The sequence below is a fragment of the Antechinus flavipes genome, chromosome 2 (assembly GCF_016432865.1).
Source record: "Antechinus flavipes isolate AdamAnt ecotype Samford, QLD, Australia chromosome 2, AdamAnt_v2, whole genome shotgun sequence".
NCBI classification, from domain to species: domain Eukaryota; kingdom Metazoa; phylum Chordata; class Mammalia; order Dasyuromorphia; family Dasyuridae; genus Antechinus; species Antechinus flavipes.
The window spans coordinates 524028830-524047475 of record NC_067399.1 but is presented as its reverse complement, the minus strand read 5'-3'; the positions used below and the strand labels follow the sequence as shown (position 1 = coordinate 524047475).

The 18646-nt window shown below is 38.4% G+C and overlaps 1 protein-coding gene across 1 annotated transcript; it reads left to right on the top strand.

The window, feature by feature from the left end:
* Nucleotides 1-553: 553 nt before the first annotated feature.
* BCL2L10 (BCL2 like 10) lies at nt 554-5529 on the top strand. The gene is made up of 2 exons (XM_051980667.1): nt 554-1764; nt 4770-5529. Exons 1-2 carry the CDS (start codon nt 1336-1338, stop codon nt 4902-4904), a joined length of 564 nt encoding a protein of 187 aa, XP_051836627.1. The 5' UTR covers nt 554-1335; the 3' UTR covers nt 4905-5529.
* The last annotated feature ends 13117 nt before the right edge of the window (nt 5530-18646 follow it).

Here is an 18646-nt window from a genome sequence, read left to right as displayed (position 1 = left end):
GACAGTAGAGATTTTTTAGTCCAAGCTCCTTATTTTTCAGAGAGGAAACTGAGGCCCAGAAACATTATCTGGATATGTCCATGATCACAGTTATTGAAGCAGAGGCAGATTTGAACCAAAGTTTTCTGACTCCAAACCTGTGTTCTTAGCTATATCCAACACCCACCAACCAGTCTGAGATTAAAGAAGCCCAGACACTGCCTTCCCAGAACTGCCACTAACTGCCTTTTTTTCTAATAAACAAACATTTTCTCTCTCCCATCTCCCTCAGATTGGGTGGGCGGAATTCCTTATTAGCACTATGCAAGTTTCACACACACACACACACACACACACACACACACTCTCTCTCTCTCTCTCTCTCTCTCTCTCACACACACACACACACACACACACACACACACACACACACCACACACAATTTCTTCATTGGCTTATCCAAAACCACAGGTCTCATTCTGCATCTTAATTCTCTCACCTTTCCTCAGGAGAAAGATAGTACTACCATATTCCATCCTTCATCCTCTGGGATTTTACTGACCAAGTTTTTAACGGTTAAATTAGGACACAGAGAGTTCAGAAACACCTATTCTCAGTCTAGTCCAGACACACTAGACCAAACATTCTCAAATCCACAACTTCGGGGAATTTTCACTAGAAAAAGTTCTTCATTTCCCTAAGCCAGGAAGCTCGAAGACTGGGCTGCCAGACCGACTCTTCCATTCCCTCTGTCCCTATTTCCTTTTTCCTTTTCTCTTTTTCTTTGTCCAGGACCAGTGGCAGGAGCCAGCCTCGGCTTCTATCCCCTATTTAGACCTCAGCTTTTTGCACATGCTCAGTTATTTGGAAGGATGCTGACGACCTCCACAATCTATCCCACTCCCGTCCCCATCCCCCCCTCAGCCCGAGATGCTTGCTCTGAGAGGAAGGAAATGACACTTGAGAGCACTGGACGCTACCCAGGACTCTGACGCGGTGGTCCCTTCCTCTTGGGAGGCAGAGATTACATAAAGCCCTGGAGTGAAGCCCACTTCCGCTCTCCGCGGGCACCCCCGGCGGCTTCTGTCCCAGGCCAGGGTGGAAGGGAGGGGGGGCGCTCAGGTGAAGGAGAGGTGGGATGCTCCAAGTAACGGGGATTTGGCACCGAGAAAAAGAAAAGGAGCTGGCCGGCAGGCAGACGCAGATGGAGGGCGTGGCGTGAGCCGTGGCCCCGCCCCGGGGCGGAGACAACGAAGCAGAACTCCGCCTCCGGCGAGTTAAGAAGCCTCAAACCTCGCCGGGGGAAGACGCTGTGATTGCAGGCTGGTCTGGGGCTCTCTCGCCTCGGGTGGAAACATGGAACAAGAGGATGCCCTTCGGGGGGAGACGGAGCAACTGGTGACGGACTACTTGGAGTACTGCTGCCGTCAGGAGGGCTGCCAGGAACGGCCGCCCTCCACGCCAGCCGCAGCCACGATGCGCGTGGTGGCAAAAGAGCTCCGCCGGAGCTACCAGGACTTCTTCGAGTGCGCAAAGAATCAGCTAGTCGACCGGCCGCCCGAGCAAGTCCTAGCCGAAGTAGCGGAGATGATGGACCAGGACGGGTTCAACTGGGGCCGGGTGGCGGTGCTGGTGGTTTTTGCCGGGGCGATGCTGGAGACTGAGGAACAGGAGAAAAAGGAGCGAGGGCAGCTTCGGAGCGAAATGAGCCGGCGCTTGGCCGAAGAACTCTGCAGATATCTGGTGGAGGAGAAGGGCGCGTGGCTGCGGGAGAACGGAGGCTGGGTAAGGATGGGAGGCATCCTCCTTCCCTCCGGGAGGGAGGACCTGGATTAGGGGAAGGGGCGAGCCAGCCGTGCTTGGCCACATGGCCCGAGAGGGGATCGGACGGCGGAGGTCAAACCCTGCCCTGACCCCGGCGGCTTACTCACAAAGAGTCACGTCCTGTGCAAACTCCTGAGCAAGCAACCCCCACCCCAAGTCCCCCAGTTTCTGGGGGGAGTCGGGGAGGTGGGTGGGTGGTCCTCTAGGGCGAGGAACCGTGTAGGTGGCCCTGGGCCGTAGGAGAGTTGTGCGGAGTTTCCAAGAGTGAGTGGGAGGCAGGGGAAATTCCTTTTCTGTTCGACGCGGAAGTTCTGCGTTCCGGCCGCAAGGACTCGTTTGTGGGTTGGATTTTTTTTCTTTTAGTTTTTTTTTGCTTAACTGAATGCATAGTTGTCGGTTCTGAAAGTAAAACTCAGCAATCAGTAAATACTTCTTATTTTATGGGGGAGAGGGGTCCCAAAGCAGAAGTGGAAAGAGTCTCGCTTCACTTTAGTCTGGATGCTGAGGGTAGATTGAATATCTGAGTTAGATTTTCGTGTCTGCATTCCTCTGCCCCTCAAAAAAGAAGAAAAAGAAAGTCGCATAAACCGTGTTCTATTCACCCAGGGACTTTTCTCGCTATAGTTTAGTCTGAATGCTGGGGATAGATTGGCCAGCTGGGTTAATCTCGTCTCTGGCTTTCTCCCCTCCCTCCCCTAAAAATGTGGCAGGATTTTTTTTTCCTTCCACTCTCCCACGAGCTTTTTTGAAAGCTCTTCTATCAGGCCTAAATGTTTTGCCCATATATGGACAGCTCAAGACCCAAAACTTGGAAAATCTGCTGTGGGATGTAGTTGGGACTAACTATTCTAATTTGCAATTGATTCTTTCTCCGCACTTTATAATTAAAGAACTTGAATAAAAACAATGCCTCTGCCTCTTAAGTTAATTTAACTTCTGGACCTATAAAATTAGGGTGGGATGTGCTTTGAGTTAGGCACCTTATCACCTATTGAAATGTACCTGCTTCAGGACCCTAATTGCCTACCTGGTCCTTTTGGCTTCAAAATCTTAGACTCGCCCCCTCCCACGTTTTTCTCCTCCCTAATTCTTGTCTGTGGGACTAAAAGAATCCTGTGTGTGTCTCTGTGTGTGTGTGTGTGTGTGTGTGTGTGTGTGTGTGTGTGTGTGTGTGTGTGTATCTTTCACAACCTAGGAGAACTTAGATGCCTAAGGATGTTCAAACTCCTACCTGGGAGTCAGAACACCTGGGTTCAGTTGATTAGCCACAGTGGCCTTGATCAATCTCCTGGTGTTGTTTGCTCATCTGTAAAAAGAGGGACTAGCAGGTTCCCCCCCCCTTTCAATTCTCAATATTTCGTGTCTGGACATATTTCTGATACTTGTGGCTTAGTCTGTTTTCAGGTTTGTGTTGGGACTTTCATGTGGGTTACCACATTTTTTAAAGGTTACCAAAGAGACTTGGGTCTATTGTGGTGCTTTTTGTTGACCCAACCTAAATATTCAGAGGCCTTAATAAAAAAATTTTTAAAATCCCCACCAGATAGTCCCAGGGCCTTAATATTGTACCAGTGGTTCTCAAAGTATGGTCTAGAGAATCCTGGGGATCTCTGAAACTTTTTTAGAGAGTCTATGAATTCAAAAATAGTTTTTATTTCCAATATGGTAAATGCCTATAAATATAATCCAGATAAACAAAAACGCTTTGGAGAGATCCTCAATAATTTTTAATAGGATAAAGATACTGAAAACAAGTTTGAGAATCACTGTTACAGGCTTTTAAAATCATAAATGAATGAATTCAGGATCTAAACATATATGTTGTTTCCATGAAATTAGGGAATAGGTATTTAGGTAACTCTCCTACTACTTGGTTCCAAGCACTATACAAATATCTTATAACCCTGGAAACAGTTGAGGAAACTGAAATAAATTAAATGATTTGCTCTAGGTCACAGTGATCCACAGACAGAATTTGAACTCTGGTCTTTCTGACTTCAGGCCCAGCATACTGTGGTAGGAAGTGGGAGGACATTTTCTGTTAAATCCCAATACTTCATCCAATGATACCATTTCTAACTGGGGGGACATGATGACATTTAGCATTTTACTGGGATTTGCTATGAATGAAGTTGATGAAAAAAACAAATGTGGCACTTATCTAAACATTAATGGGTTCAGGGGATATTTATGTGAGCTATTTGACAGGAAAATAGAGTATGAAGACTAAAGTTGCCAGAAGAATGCCAAATACAGCTTGTTTATACAAACTCCTCTACCCAGCAATGTTAAAATGCAACCATCTGGAGTTTAATTACTGTCACTTTTGATTATCCTGAATGGAGATGGCTGGAGCAACTGCCAGCTTTAGTTTCTCAAGGGTTAACTGGGAATCTAATAACCCAGAGGATCTTCAAAATAGCCTATGTCTTTTATTCAGAAATATACTTGAAAATGATAATGAGTAGCTCTTATTTCATGTACTCACTTCTAATCACTCCCCTTTATATAATCAATATTTCTGGTGCAAATAACAGCACCAGTGTTATGAAATCTTTTTTCTGCATTAAACTATCCAGATATTCAGTAAGGAGCTGTTCATTCTTCTAGAAGTTTGGGGCATTTAGGTGGTATAGTAGAGTACTGGACTTGGACCCAGGAAAACCAAACTTGGTCACTTTTCATGATGTCATGACTTTTCTACAGTGGTGACTTAAATAGCCCCAAATATTGCCAGATGCCTCGTGACCAAAGCATTCTCTCTGATAACAGGCATGTGATTTTTTTTACATAGAATAAAACACATTAATTTTCAATAAATGTTTAACTTTTTTGAGGGAACTGGAGGTGAGACTAAATTGAACAAGTGGTTATTAAAATGTCCACTATGTCCTAGGGATACAAAGACAAACCTGATGTTTGGAGAGAGTGAGATGACCCATGTTTTCTCTTCTCTTCCTGTCCAGACTGGCTTTCACCACCACTTCACCCAGAAGCAGCCTCCCCCACAAAGTGATCCAAATAGTACCCTGTGCTGTATAATGGCCGCCGCCGCAGGATTTGGACTGGTGGGATTAGCTCTTCTATTAGCCGTACGATAATGGATTTTAAACTGTTTATACCAATCTTGGAAGGAAAGACCTAAGAGACTTGGAAGAGGACCAGGGGCAGAAAAGAGAATGGCCTCAGCTAATTACCATCTGTTGAGATGATTAAGGCTGGAAGAAGAAACCAGATGAACATGGGACATCTCATAAGAACTGTTGAACATTTTAAAATGTGCATCTTCTGGATTTTGATTAAGAAGCTGTCATCTTGAATGTTGTCGCAATAACTGATGAACCTAACTGTTCTCTTTGACCAATGCTGTTTGCTACTGTTCTCTCACAAACTGTTTGGCTGTTCAAAGACTTCCATGGAAGGGGACTCAAAATATTGGTACTTCATATTTCCTAAAAGTAGTCTGATAATATTTTGTAAAGTGGAGGGAGTCTTATCCAGGATTTCAAATGCCTTTAATAATGGGTACCCAATACTTTTCCTTATAAAGTATTGGATGGTTACAGTTTAGTAGATAGTTCAAAGTCCTCTGAAGTCTGGAATTTCTGGGGTCTCTGTTTCAATAGATCTTAATATATTTTTAAAGTATTTATCACTTCAATGTGTAACACCTTTTTATTCATTTTTTTAAATAAGTTCTATTAAAGTTCCTTGAAGTATGTTGTACTTTTTAAAAACTTGACTTTCTTAAATGGGTTTCTTTTATTTAAATATTGATTTTTTTTTTTCATTTCTAAATTCCTTACCTCCATTGAAAAGGTAAAAAATACAAACTACTAAATGAGTAAGATTTTTATAGCCAGTGTTCCACTGCAGAAGTTTAGGAATTAATCTCTTGCTTCACAATTAAGATATATAATCCTATACCAAAAACATTTGACTTTTTCATTCACACAAATGTGAGAGAAAATGCTTAGAAAGGATTAAAAAAGTCTCTGGAGATAGTATGACTTTCTGCAGCCAAATGAAAACCAAAGGAGGTTCCTTCAGAGATTTAATGAGCTAAGCTTTTAAGTGCCAAATGAAAGTATTAACTAAACTACTGCATCTTGGAAGGAACTTTTGAAGTTGCCTTCCGAATCAGAATTTGGGATAGATGACACTACCAGATTCTTAAGTTTCCTTTTAACCTCCAGCATCAAAGATAAGGTGTTCTTTTTGACATTTGAAGTCATTTACAACCCAGCTTCATCCTAGCTTTCTAGGTATGGAGATGATCCAGTAACAATGTCTACTTTTTTATATATATTTGTCAAGCTTCATTTTTCCCCTCTAACACTTTCCACTTAAAAAAAAGAAAGAAAGAAAAACCCTCACTTTAAAAAAAAAAAAAAAAAAAAAAAAGCATAGTCAAGCTAGATATCTACTTATTTCTTACACACTTCAAATTCACATGCCTTTTCACTGGCTTACTCTCATGCTTGGAGTGTCCTTGGAACTCGTGTCCTGTGGCACCCGGTCTCATTCAAGATTTGGCTCAAAACCAAATGGCCTTTACAGCCCCCTCCTACTGATAGTACCTTCCATTAACATTATTTTTCATGTTGGCCTCCCCTATTAGAATGTGAGCTCCTGAGATCACATCCATATTTTTGCTTTTTAGCCCCAGCCCTTAGCTTAAGCTAGACATTAGTTGTACTGAAGCTCTATGTCCCAAGGATTATTATGTAAATTTTTATCAGGAATCTAACTTATTTTAAAAGTTCATATATATGAAGATGATACTTTTGGACTTCTTAGCGATAATTGGACATGTAATTTCTTTGAATTGGGTATGAAAGTGCTTACAACAGTATTAAATAATTTACATCCTAAGGAATTTCTTAGTTTAGTACCTTTGCTTTTTAAGCTGAAGAAAGATATCCCTCAGATATATTATCTGATTCACCTGAGTTTTGTCTTAATGCTAATATATAGTAGCTGCCAATGACCCTAGGCAAATCACTTAATCTTATTGTAATAATCTTAAATTTCAACAAATTTAGTTGTTAGCTAGATGTCGTTAGAATGTCAGTTCTTCAGGACAAGGATTACTTGTAGAATCGATGAAAATGTGTTGACTTAGAAGACTTTGTGCTAAGGAAACCTAAAGGGAAAAAAAAATTGTGGACCTGGTACAGATTTCAGTACACAAAATGTGCTCGTTGAATCTCTCCCTATTTTGTCTTTAATCTCAGTGTCTCAGATATTTCAGGGCCTAAATGCTTATATTCCAAAAAAGCATCTGCTCTTGGTTTTCCTGTTCTCTTCATAATACTATTTCCCCAAATTACCTGCCAGTACTCTAAATTCTCTTAAATGACTGGATAGATGGGGAGGGGAAAAAAGCACTTAAACCCCTCCCAAGTGTCAGCTACTGGGCTAAGTTCTGTGGATGCAAATACAAGAATTGAAGATTATATAAAAAAGATGAAGTTCTAAATATTTTCAACCCCAAAGAAGCATCATATGCCCAAGGGAGAATAATTGCAGTTCATCCCACAGGTTAAGAAATCAAGCATCTTAAGCTTTATGAATTAGCAGCAAAGAATACTAATCTTTAATAGGGTTCATTCATTACTAGTTTCTATGCTCCAGTAAGGCATACTACAGGCTTATCCAGCCAACAGTTTCCTTGATACTGCTGCAGTCTTGATCATCATAGTCAACCTCTTAGATCACCTTCTATTCTCCAATACCAAAAAGTGAATTTCAGGACTCCACTCTGCAGACATTTGCAAAAGTAAACTGGAGGAAGTCCCCCAATAAGTGGGGCAGCCCAGGCAGCCCAGCTAGGTCCAATTCCATCTCTAGGAGACTGGGACAACATGGATTTCCCAAGATGAGAGAGAAGACTTTGAGCTCGGGGACCCACCATCAAAAGAGGAGTAGAAAATAATTGATAGAATTTATAAAGAAAAAAAAAGATAACTGCTAAAAGACAAAGAAAACTCAGTTAAAAAACTTAGAGCATAAGCAGATAAATCAACAGGGATGGTACTAAAATAATAGTATTATGTCTATCAAATATTTAAAAGAATGAAAATGTCTCTAAATATTATAAGACAAAAGAAACTGAACCAACATCTGATAAACAGAACCCTAAGAATTCCTAAGATGGCTTGAAACTAAGTCAAAGTGGGTTCAGTGACTTTTTAGAGAAATTGAACATGGTAAATCTGACTGGTTCCTTGCCTCTTAAAAAAAGAAATAGCTTCTGAAAAGGGCGATTTTGAATTTGACTCTCTATATTGTAATATGGGACTCCAGTAAAGATGGGGAAAGATAGATACTTCTTTTCATAGCGAACTTGTCTTCTCTTCCCAACCTCAAATGGAGTATAAACTCAACTGAAAGGCTTGGGGAATTCATAACAAGTCAATTTTCCCTGCACTGGAATTCTCATAGTTCATATATAGTTCCTATGCCCAGGTACCCTTATAGTAAGAAGTTCAGAGTTCCTATGTCCTACACTATCAATAAAGTCAATAGTGTATCTATTGCAGAAAAATATTACTAAATTTTGTCTTATTAATGCATACTTGTGAAGATTTTTGTGTTTTTTAATGTTTAGATTTTTGTATGTGTAGAAGAATAAGTTCTCTGTCCTAATTCCAATGCATATTGGTCATTGAATTCTTTTTAGTCCTCTTGTTCTACTAGATAGCATGGTAGAGGGTTTAATGGAGACAGAGTGTGAGGAAAGGGAACCTACCTCCTTTATTAATGGAAAATTCCCCTAGAACTGAATCTAGTCCTCCCCACATACAGAACAGAAAATTATTTAATATTGCAACCTTTGTAGTCCACAGACTAAAGAATATTCTTCAACTTGTGGGACCTATTCACTGGGATATGGAGAATTCTTGCTGTCTATTGATATATGCTCCTTCTTAGTATCTGCCCTTTCATATCCTTAGCTTTCTTCAAGACAGAGGCTAGGGTTGCTTCCCACTAGAAACCTTTCTTCCCAATTCTAACTCCTTATCCTAGAAATTAATACTCTCCACCTCTTTGAATTGTCTTATATTGGGTTAGATATAAACAAATAAGCCTAGCTTGTTTGAAACTGAAATATCATCCATAGAAACCAAAATAGATTCAGATTTTCAATTTGCAAAAAATAAATACTTTCTGTTTTGCAAAGCATTTGAAAGATAGTATTGACAATTGACTGTGCCATTGGGAAGACCTCTTCGTGGGTATAAATCACTTGGATTTCCTCTTTTCCTCCTAATAGAAACCTCTGTGATTATTTATAAATTAAATTAATAGAGTATTATAAAAAATTCTATATTGCAATAGGAGCTCATTAAAGAAATCTGCCTCTTTATTTAAATACAACCTGCATTCCTCTCTAGCAATCTTGTTAGTATACTTAAGATAAAAAAGCTTCAGATTTCTCTTTGACCTTTTCTAAAAACTAGGTTTTTGTAGGTTGAAGTATGTTTTAGAGTTGCCTTGAGGTACATAATGTGCCCTTCATAAGTGCTTGTTGCTTGATTGATTTCTCATTTCACAAAATGACTATAAAAAACCATAACCCAAGTTAACTATAAACCTAAGTTACAGATTAATATTCATAGGTCAGGGCCCAATTTAAGATTTGTATCGATGCCTGCACACAGGTATCTGTCCTTAAAGAGATCCGTATCTGTGATTCATTGATGTGGGTAAGAGGCAGCAAGATGTATCAGATAAGGACGTTGGGCTCCAAGTCAGGAGAACTTGGATTTAAATCCTACCTCTAACACTTCCTAGCTGGATGCATCATGTGTCCTCCCTAGATCTTGGTTTCCTTAGTTGATAAATGATGAGGTTTTACTAGGAATCTGAGGTCCCTTTCAACTCTAAATTTGTGAACCTCGGATTCCATGAATGTTCCCTTTTAAAAATACAGACCTCAAAGCATCTATGTCCACCTGGGTTCTGCAACTCCTATCCATTTTTAAGATGAAGGGATTACCCTAGATGGCTTCTGAGGCCCTTTTGAGCTCTGTGATCCTCGTAAAACTTTCCAGGGGAAGTCCATCCATTGGAAGTCTTCCTTGGTTTCTTCAAATATCAGGAGAGAATCTTGTGAAACCCTCTGGTTATCTACTAATCCTGTAACTGGGCTGTGGGGTCTGCCATCTCTCTGGTGACATCCTGTACTCCTGTACTTCTTGGAAGTTCCCCCAAATCCTCGTCTCTTATCTATTTCAGCCTCCTCACATGCATTCTTCCAGGGGCTTCTTTATGATGGTCATCTGTCTTTACCTGGATTTTTCCACTTGGGGTTTCTTGAACAGCCTGATAGCATGAAGGTATAGTCTTTTGGGTCAGTAAAATGACTTAATTTCTAGAGAGAGATCCTATCTACTTAGCATGAGATCTTTTCAAGACAAGGCGTTGCTGGGGTAATTGGGAGTGGAAGGTGGGCTTCTAAAGCAGGCTATTATAAATGCCTATGTTCTTATATAGTATAGTAAGGAATCTCAGCTTCCATTGTTGACTAACAAGTCCATTGCATTAGAAGAAATGGTCATTTCATTTAAAAGAAAGGTTCTATTCTTTAAAAAAAAAATCTACTTGCTCATGAACTGTATTATAGGTACATCTTTTAAAAGTCAAAAACATTCCTAATATAGTCAAAACTATTAATAACACAAAGAGACAAGAGTGATACAGATAATTCCAAACAGCAGTTAATTTTTTTTAATTAAAACTTTATTTTTCAAACATATGCATGGACAAGGACACATTAGTCCTTGCAAAATCTTGTGTTCCTATTTCCCCTCCCTTTCCCTATGCCCTTCCCTAAATGGCAAGTAGTCCAGTATATGTTAAAGTAGAAATATGTTAAATCCAATATATGCATATATATTTATACAATTATCATGCTGCACAAGAAAAATCAAATCAAACCAGTAAAAAAGAGGGGGGGGGTGAGAGAGAGAGAGAGAAAGAGAGAGAGAGAGAGAGAAGCAAAACAAAATGCAAACAAACAACAGAAAGAGAGAAAATGTTATGCTGTGATCCACACTCAGTTCCCACAGGTCTCTCTCTGGATGCAGATGGCTCTCTTCATCACAAGATCATTGGAACTGGCATCAATCATCTATCGCATTGTTGAAGAGAGCCATGTCCCTCAGAATTGATCATTGTATAATCTTGTTCTTACCATGTATAATGATCTCCTGGTTCTGCTCAGTTCATGTAAGTCTGTCCAGGTCTTTCTGAAATCATCCTGCTGATTGTTTCTTATAGAATAATACCATAATTTATTCAGCCATTATACAACTAATCCATTTTGCCCAGTTTCTTGCAGTTACAAAGAAGGCTGCCACAAACATTTTTGCACATACATGTCCCTTTCTCTCCTTTATGATCTCTTTGGGATATAAACCCAGTAGACACATTGCTGGGTCAAAGGATATGCACAGTTTGATAGCCCTTTGGGCATAGTTCCAAATTACTCTTCAGGATGGTTTGATCTGTTCACAGTTCCACCAACAATGCATCAGTGTCCCAGCTTTCCCACATCCCTTCCAACATTTGTCATTATCTTTTCCTGTCATCTTAGCCAATCTGAGATGTGTGGAGTGGTACCAGAGTTGTCTTAATTTGCATTTCTCTGGTTAATAGTAATTTAGAGCATTTTTTCATATGACTGGAAATGGTTTTTAATTTTTTGATCTGAAAATTGTCTGTTCATATCCTTTAAACATTTATAAATTGGAGAATGGTTTGACTTATTAATTTTACTCAATTCTTTATATATATTAGAAATGAGGTTTTTATCAAAAACCTTAGATTTAAAGTTTTTTCCCAATTTATTGCTTCCCTTCTAATTTGTCTGCATTGGTTTTGTTTGTACAACAACTTTTTAACAATATAATCAGAATTATCTATTTTGCATTCTATAAGGTCCTCTAGTTCTTCTTTGGCCACAAATTCCTTCCTTCTCCACAGATCTGAGAGGTAGGCTATTCTTTGTTCTTCTAATTTGCTTATAATATCACTCTTCATGTCTAAATCATGAACCCATTTCTACCTTATTTTGGTAGAGGGGTTAGATGTGGGTCAATGCCTAGTTTCTGTCATACTAAATTCTAATTTTCTCAGCAATTTTTTCAAATAGTGAATTGTTATCCTAGAAACTGGGGAAGAACTAATAATTTTGCAGTCCTCGCATTTAGTTACAAGACCCCATTAGGAGTCATGAACTACAGTTTAAGAAGCTAGGTTCTAAAAAAAAAAAAAGCAGCCTCGTAATAGACATGGTGTTTCTAGAAGTAAAGAAAACCCACATCTCTATCATTTCCAGGTCTTGTATGAGCAAGGACTGCTTACTCTTTCATTACCCTGGGGACCTTTTTTAAGACTTTTTTAAGATTATAAATTACTGACAGGTTGTTGAGATTCATTAGTGAATTTTTACACATGAGCTCTCTGCAACTAAGACATTAGGCATTTATTCACTTAGCATTTACAACTAACTGCTTCCAAAAAGGAATTAAGATGGTTTATAAAATAAAACATAATTCAAAAGAGACAATTCAAAATTAAAAAGAACAAATAAAACAATGAAAGGAAGAGAAGCATAGAGATTACCAGGTATCTGAAATGAGTTAATTATAGTTGCTGAGGGCTGAATTTAGCTCTGAATTTCCTGACAGCTAAGAGGGAAATGGAAACAGTCGATTGTAAGGGTTTTATAGTCTGGCAAAAGAAAACATGCAAGGTCATTTTCAGAGCAAATATTTTCCTGGCACTGAATTCAAGAAGATATTTGTTGCCTGCATTCTCCCATAAGGAGCATTAGATAACATAATGAGCTAAGTCATAAGCAATAGTTTCACATATGACTCCACCAAAAAAAGCAATTCAATATTACTTGTGTCAATTCTATATAAGCACAAAGGACATAAAACTAAATCTTACTTCCGAAATTGTATTCGGAATTCAATAAATAATAAATTACTTATTCAACAAACATTTATTAATTACCTACTATGTCAGGCAGAAGCTGGATGGTGGAGTGGATAGTGTCAGGCCTGAGTTCAAATCTGGATTCAGACACTTACTAGGTGTGTGACCCCGGACAAGTCACTTAACCTTGTTTGCCTCAGTTTCCTCATCTGTAAAATGAACTGGAGAAGAAAATGGCAGATCACTCCAGTATCTTTGCCACAAACACCCCAAATGGGGTCACAGAGAGTTGGACATGATTGAAAAGACTAAATAGCAAAAATATATGTGTATATATAAATATATATTTCTATAGATACAAATATCATATATATACATATACACACATATATATACACATATATATATCAGATACTGTGCTACTTTCTAGATACAAATACAAAGAATGAAAGAATCCCTATACTAAAGGAGTTTACATTCTGTTAAATATAAAAAGAATGAATACAATTTTTTACAAGATAGTTTGGGAGGGGACACTGGTATCATTGAAGAGGAATCTGGAAAGGCTTCATGTAAAAAATTGTACTTAATAATCATCTTGAAAAAATTGAGGTATTTATGGAGGGAGCTTTGAGAGAGACCAAGAAAAGGGAAGAGAAAGGGAGGGGTAAAGAAGTGCAGCATGAAACAGAGAGAGAGAGAGAGACAGAAAGAGACAGAGAAAAACAGAGAGACAGAGAGAGAGAGAGAGAAACAGAGACACAGAGACAGAGAAAGAGAGAGAGAAACAGAGAGACAGAGACAGAGAAACAGAGAGACAGATAGAGACACAGAGAGAGATAGAGACAGAGACAGAAACAGAGACAGAGAAACAGAGATAGAAACAGACAGAGAGAGACAAAAACAGAGACAGAGACAGACAGACAGACAGAGAAACAAAGACAGATAATAGCCCCACAGAGAAACAACTCATCTCTTTAAAAATTGCATCTAAAAGTATTACAATACACACAATTTTGACTTTAACAAAATGTTCAGCTCCTTTGCTAGTCATTAGCCAGAGAGTTTCTCTTTTTTCTTTAGATTGTTCTTAAATTATATAAATCATGCCATCAACATCTAGACATGTTTTCTTGTTTTTCTTGTTTGCTATAGCTGGAGGACATGCATGTTAACACCTATACCAAAGGAGTTTATATATGAGTTGAAAAAAAGGGTTGAAATCTGGCCCTGTGGGCACCCACTCCTCCACTTGATTGTTTAATTCATTAATGATTTCATGCCTGTAGGGAAGAACTTCAGCATGGCAGGACCTCTTCAGGCACCCCTCAATTTATGGCAGCTAGTGTTGGCCCATTCCAAAGTTTTCACAGGATGAGTCTGTTTTCAGATGAGATCACAGATTTGTTGAAGTCCAAAGTGTAGATAAAAATTCAAATCCCAATTCAGATACTTCCTAGTTCTAAGATTCTGGGGGCAAAGCAACCTTTGGGGCTCAGTTTTCTCATATATAAAATGAAGATTATAATGACATCTGCTTCACAGGTTTATTGTGAGAATCAAATAAAATAACTCGCAAATAGCTTTGTAACTCTTTAAAGTACCACATAAAGGGGAGGTATCATTTTTACTTTCTTATTATTAACAAATCTCTAAAGCACCATATAAAGGTGAGGTACCAAGTATAGAATTTAGATCAGGAAAGGATCTCAAAGATCAACCTATTCCAACCCTCTCATTTTACAGATGAGGAAACTGAGGCCCAGAGAGGTAGAATCTAAGTCTCCAGCTACCAGTCAATCATAAGCATTCCTTATTACTACCAGACCTAACCCTAACCCTCAGCCCTCCTTCTGGGGATATCAGTTTGCAGTGTTTCCAGACTTCCCTACATCCAGGATACTGTCTTTAGGACAAATAGAGGCAGGAGAGGGAGCAAGGTGCAAAGCTAACAGATAATTATGTTCAGCAAGAAAGACCCAAGACTTAACATGAACTGATGTTGAGTGAAGGAAGCAGAACATTGTATGTAGTAACAGTAACATTGTGCAAAAGGTCAACTTTAATAGACTTTATTCTTTTCAGCAATATGATGATCTCAGATAGCTCCAAAAGATTCATGATAAAAAATGATATCCATAGTCAGAGAAAAAAATGATGAAGTCCGAATGCAAATCAAAGCATACTACTTTCATTTTTTGTGGTTATTTGATTATTTAAATAATTTTTGAATTCATCTTTAAAAAAAAAAAGTACCCAAGGCCCTTTGGAAAGTGAGATCCTGTAATTTAGTTTTTCAACAGTGGTGATGAAGATTGGAAATATAAGTGTTAATAAGGGAAACTCTCAGGGAAAATCTTGTTCATGGAGTTTCATGGGGGTGTAGGGAGGAATAAAAAGAAGAGATATGCAATAAAAATCTGATCTGGAAGCATAAGATCAATGCTGATTATGATAATAGCCATCAACCACTTACCATTCATGCCCTAATAGTCATGCAGCACAATAACAATTGTGTATATCAATTGATGGGGCAGCTAAAGTGTCAGGTCTAGAGTCAGGAAGACCTAAGTTAAAAATCCATCTTCAGATAGTCAATAGCTGTGTGATCCTGGACAAGTCACTTAATCCCATTTGCCTCAGTTTCCTCATCTGTAAAATGAGCTGGAGAAGAAAATAGCAAATCACTCCAATATCTTTGCCAAGAAAACTCCAGAGTTATGAAAAGTCATACATGACCGAAAATGACTGAACTGAACAAACATCACCTGATACAGGAGAAAGGAAATTGTATTCGGAATCAGAGGAAGCTGGGTGGCACAGTAGATAGAATCCTGGGCCACCCAAAGTCAGGAAGACCAGAGTTCAAATTCAGCCTCAGGTACTTACTTAGCTATATGATCCTGTGCATGTCCTTTAGCCTCTTGCTACCTCAATTTCTTCATCTATAAAATGGAGTAATATTAGCACCTATCTCCTGGGTTATCCTGAGTAAAAAATGAGATAATATTTGAAAAGATCTTTGAAAACCTTATAGAATTATCTAAATGTTAGACTTACTCTCAGAGGATCTGGGGTCAGATTCCATATCTGCTATTTGCAGTAGCATTTGAATTACTTAAGGTAAACAATAATTTTAATATGATCTCCTTTTTGTGATAGCAATGGTCATATACGTATGCTTTGCTGGACACAAGCCTGACTCTGACCAGATGAAATTGGATTGAGTTCTCTGTCAAATGAATGCTGGAGTGTTTCTATTGGGCTTATACCCCAAAGAGATACTAAAAAAGGGAAAGGGACTGGTATGTGCCAAAATGTTTGTGGCAGCCCTGTTTGTAGTGGCTAGAAACTGGAAAATGAATGGATGCCCATCAATTGGACAATGGCTGGGTAAATTGTGGTATATGAATGTTATGGAATATTATTGCTCTGTAAGGAATGACCAGCAGGATGAATACAGAGAGGCTTGGAGAGACCTACATGGACTGATGCTAAGTGAGATGCGCAGAACCAGGAGATCATTATACACTTTGACAACGATATTGTATGAGGATGTATTCTGATGGAAGTGGATTTCTATGACAAAGAGACCTAACTGAGTTTCAATGGATAAATGATGGACAGAAACAGCTACACCCAAAGAAGGAACACTGGGAAATAAATGTGAACTATTTGCATTTTTGATTTTCTTTCCGAGTTATTTTTACCTTCTGAATCCAATTCTCCCTGTGCAACAGGAAAACTGTTCGGTTCTGCAAATATGTATTGTATCTAGGATATACTGCAACATATTTAACATATATAGGACTGCTTGCCATCTTGGGGGGGGTGTGGAGGGAGGGAGGGGAAAAAAAACGAAACATAAGCGAATGCAAGGGATAATGTTGTAAAAAAATTATCCTGGCATGGATTCTGTCAATACAAAGTTATTATTAAATAAAATAAAATTAAAAAAAAAAAGAATTTGTTACATATTTGAAGTTTTTTATTCATTAAAAAATTGTAAGGTTCATTAAAGAGGTCAATTTTAACTAATTTTAAAATGATTTACTTGATCTAGTTAATGTGCCCTTTTAGTAAAAAAAAAAATGTTATATTATAACATATTATAAAGAAGTTGTATCACTTCTCTGGGTCTCAGTTTCCTCTGTTTTAAAATGAAGTTGGAATAGATAGCAGATTATTTTGTATAAGCTTTATTTGATTGTAAAAATAAACTGTGTACCAATGGATAACAAATTCAATATGAATCAAGAGTATGGTCTAATGACCAAGAAAGCAATGGAATCTTGGCCTAAATTCCCTTTCCAACATATCCAACCAGTGGTCATCTAGCCTTTCCCTGAATACTTTCAATAAGAGTTACCTACAGAGTTTCCAAGTATCCTGTACTCTGTCCTGGCCAGACCATATTTAGTAGGGTGTTCAATTCCAAGTGCCTCATTTTAGGAAGTACTTTGATAAGATGGAAACTATCCAGAGGAGCAACTAAGAGGGTAGATTCCTACCAAATTATGATTAGATGGTGGAACTAAGACTTTATCCTACAAAAGAGAAGATTTGGGTGAGAGGAGAAACCTGTCTTCAAAGATTGAAGAATTGTCCAATAATAGAGGGATTTGAATTAATATGCTTGGCCCCAGAAAACAGAACTAGGAACAAAGAGTGAAGGCTGCAAAGTGGCAAATTTGGACTTGATATAAGAACAAACTTACTAATTAGAGCTATAAAAAAAACAAAGAGCTTCCTTGAGAAATAGGAGGTTCTCCTTTACTGAGAGTCTTCAAGCTGAGACTGGATAAGTATTTATTGGGTAGAAGGAATTCTTTTTCAGGAATGGTTTGGACTGGATGGACACTTAGGTACCTTCCAAGTGTGAAATTCTGTAATTGATACCTGGATGCATGATCTGAAGACAATATGACAGATGTGAAACTAACTTTTCATTTGAATTGAATTGAATTGATCATAAGACACCAGAGCCTAGTAGAAATTCCACATCATGAGTCAGAAGTCCTGGGTTTGAATTCTCTCTCTATTACTTACTATTATGGTATCTTGGGCAAATAATTTATCTAGGCCTTACTTCTTCTATAAGACACAGAGATCATAATCTCCTATTAGATTTTATCTAAATATGTGATCCTGCTCTCAGCCTCCTTATCATATTGCCCATGTAACATGATTGTATAATCACAATTTTTAAAATAAATGTAAAATAAGGGGCTGGTGCTAGGAAATTTGCTAAAAGAGCTACTTAGGTCACTGAGTAAATCACCTGATGATACTCCTGGGACTGAACTACCAGCTCAAATAACTGCACGTACAAACAGTTCCTAGTCCCTCTAAGTCCTCCTTTCATACATGTGCAGATGGGATCTCTTTAGCTTTCACAGTTTCTTACAGAGCTTCAGTACGGATTCCCATCTAACTCAAAAACTTCTCATGGCTCAGCCCCCATCCCACTGAGATTATGATCTCTCTTCTAAGTTAGCAAATCCCCAAAGAATTATACACTCTTTAGATCATAATAAATTTTGTTAAATTGTATTAAAACTGACAAAAGAATAGGATTAGAGATATGAAACAGCAAAGTCACTTTTGGCAGGGTTTGAAATCTCAACTTCCTGAAATTCTTTACTATAATAAAAATGAAATCGGTATCAACTTTCAAGAATTTCTATACACAAAATATCTATAACTCTCCCATTTAGTCTTCTGCTACTGGCATTTTCCAGGTACATCTAAGAGATTTTTTCAGGATAACATTTTCCGGCATCCCAAAGGATGGAAAGGAGGAAACAATCTCACCACCATCCACTTCTAAGACAAGTGAAAGTTCTCTAATCTGATGATGCTTTAACAAATAGAATATAGGTACATCCCA

Excerpts from the sequence above, each read along its gene's own strand:
- BCL2L10 (XM_051980667.1), top strand. The coding sequence starts at position 1,336 with ATGGAACAAGAGGATGCCCTTCGGGGGGAGACGGAGCAACTGGTGACG. Across the intron at positions 1,765-4,769 it reads TGCGGGAGAACGGAGGCTGG|ACTGGCTTTCACCACCACTT; the intron begins GTAAGGATGGGA and ends CTTCCTGTCCAG.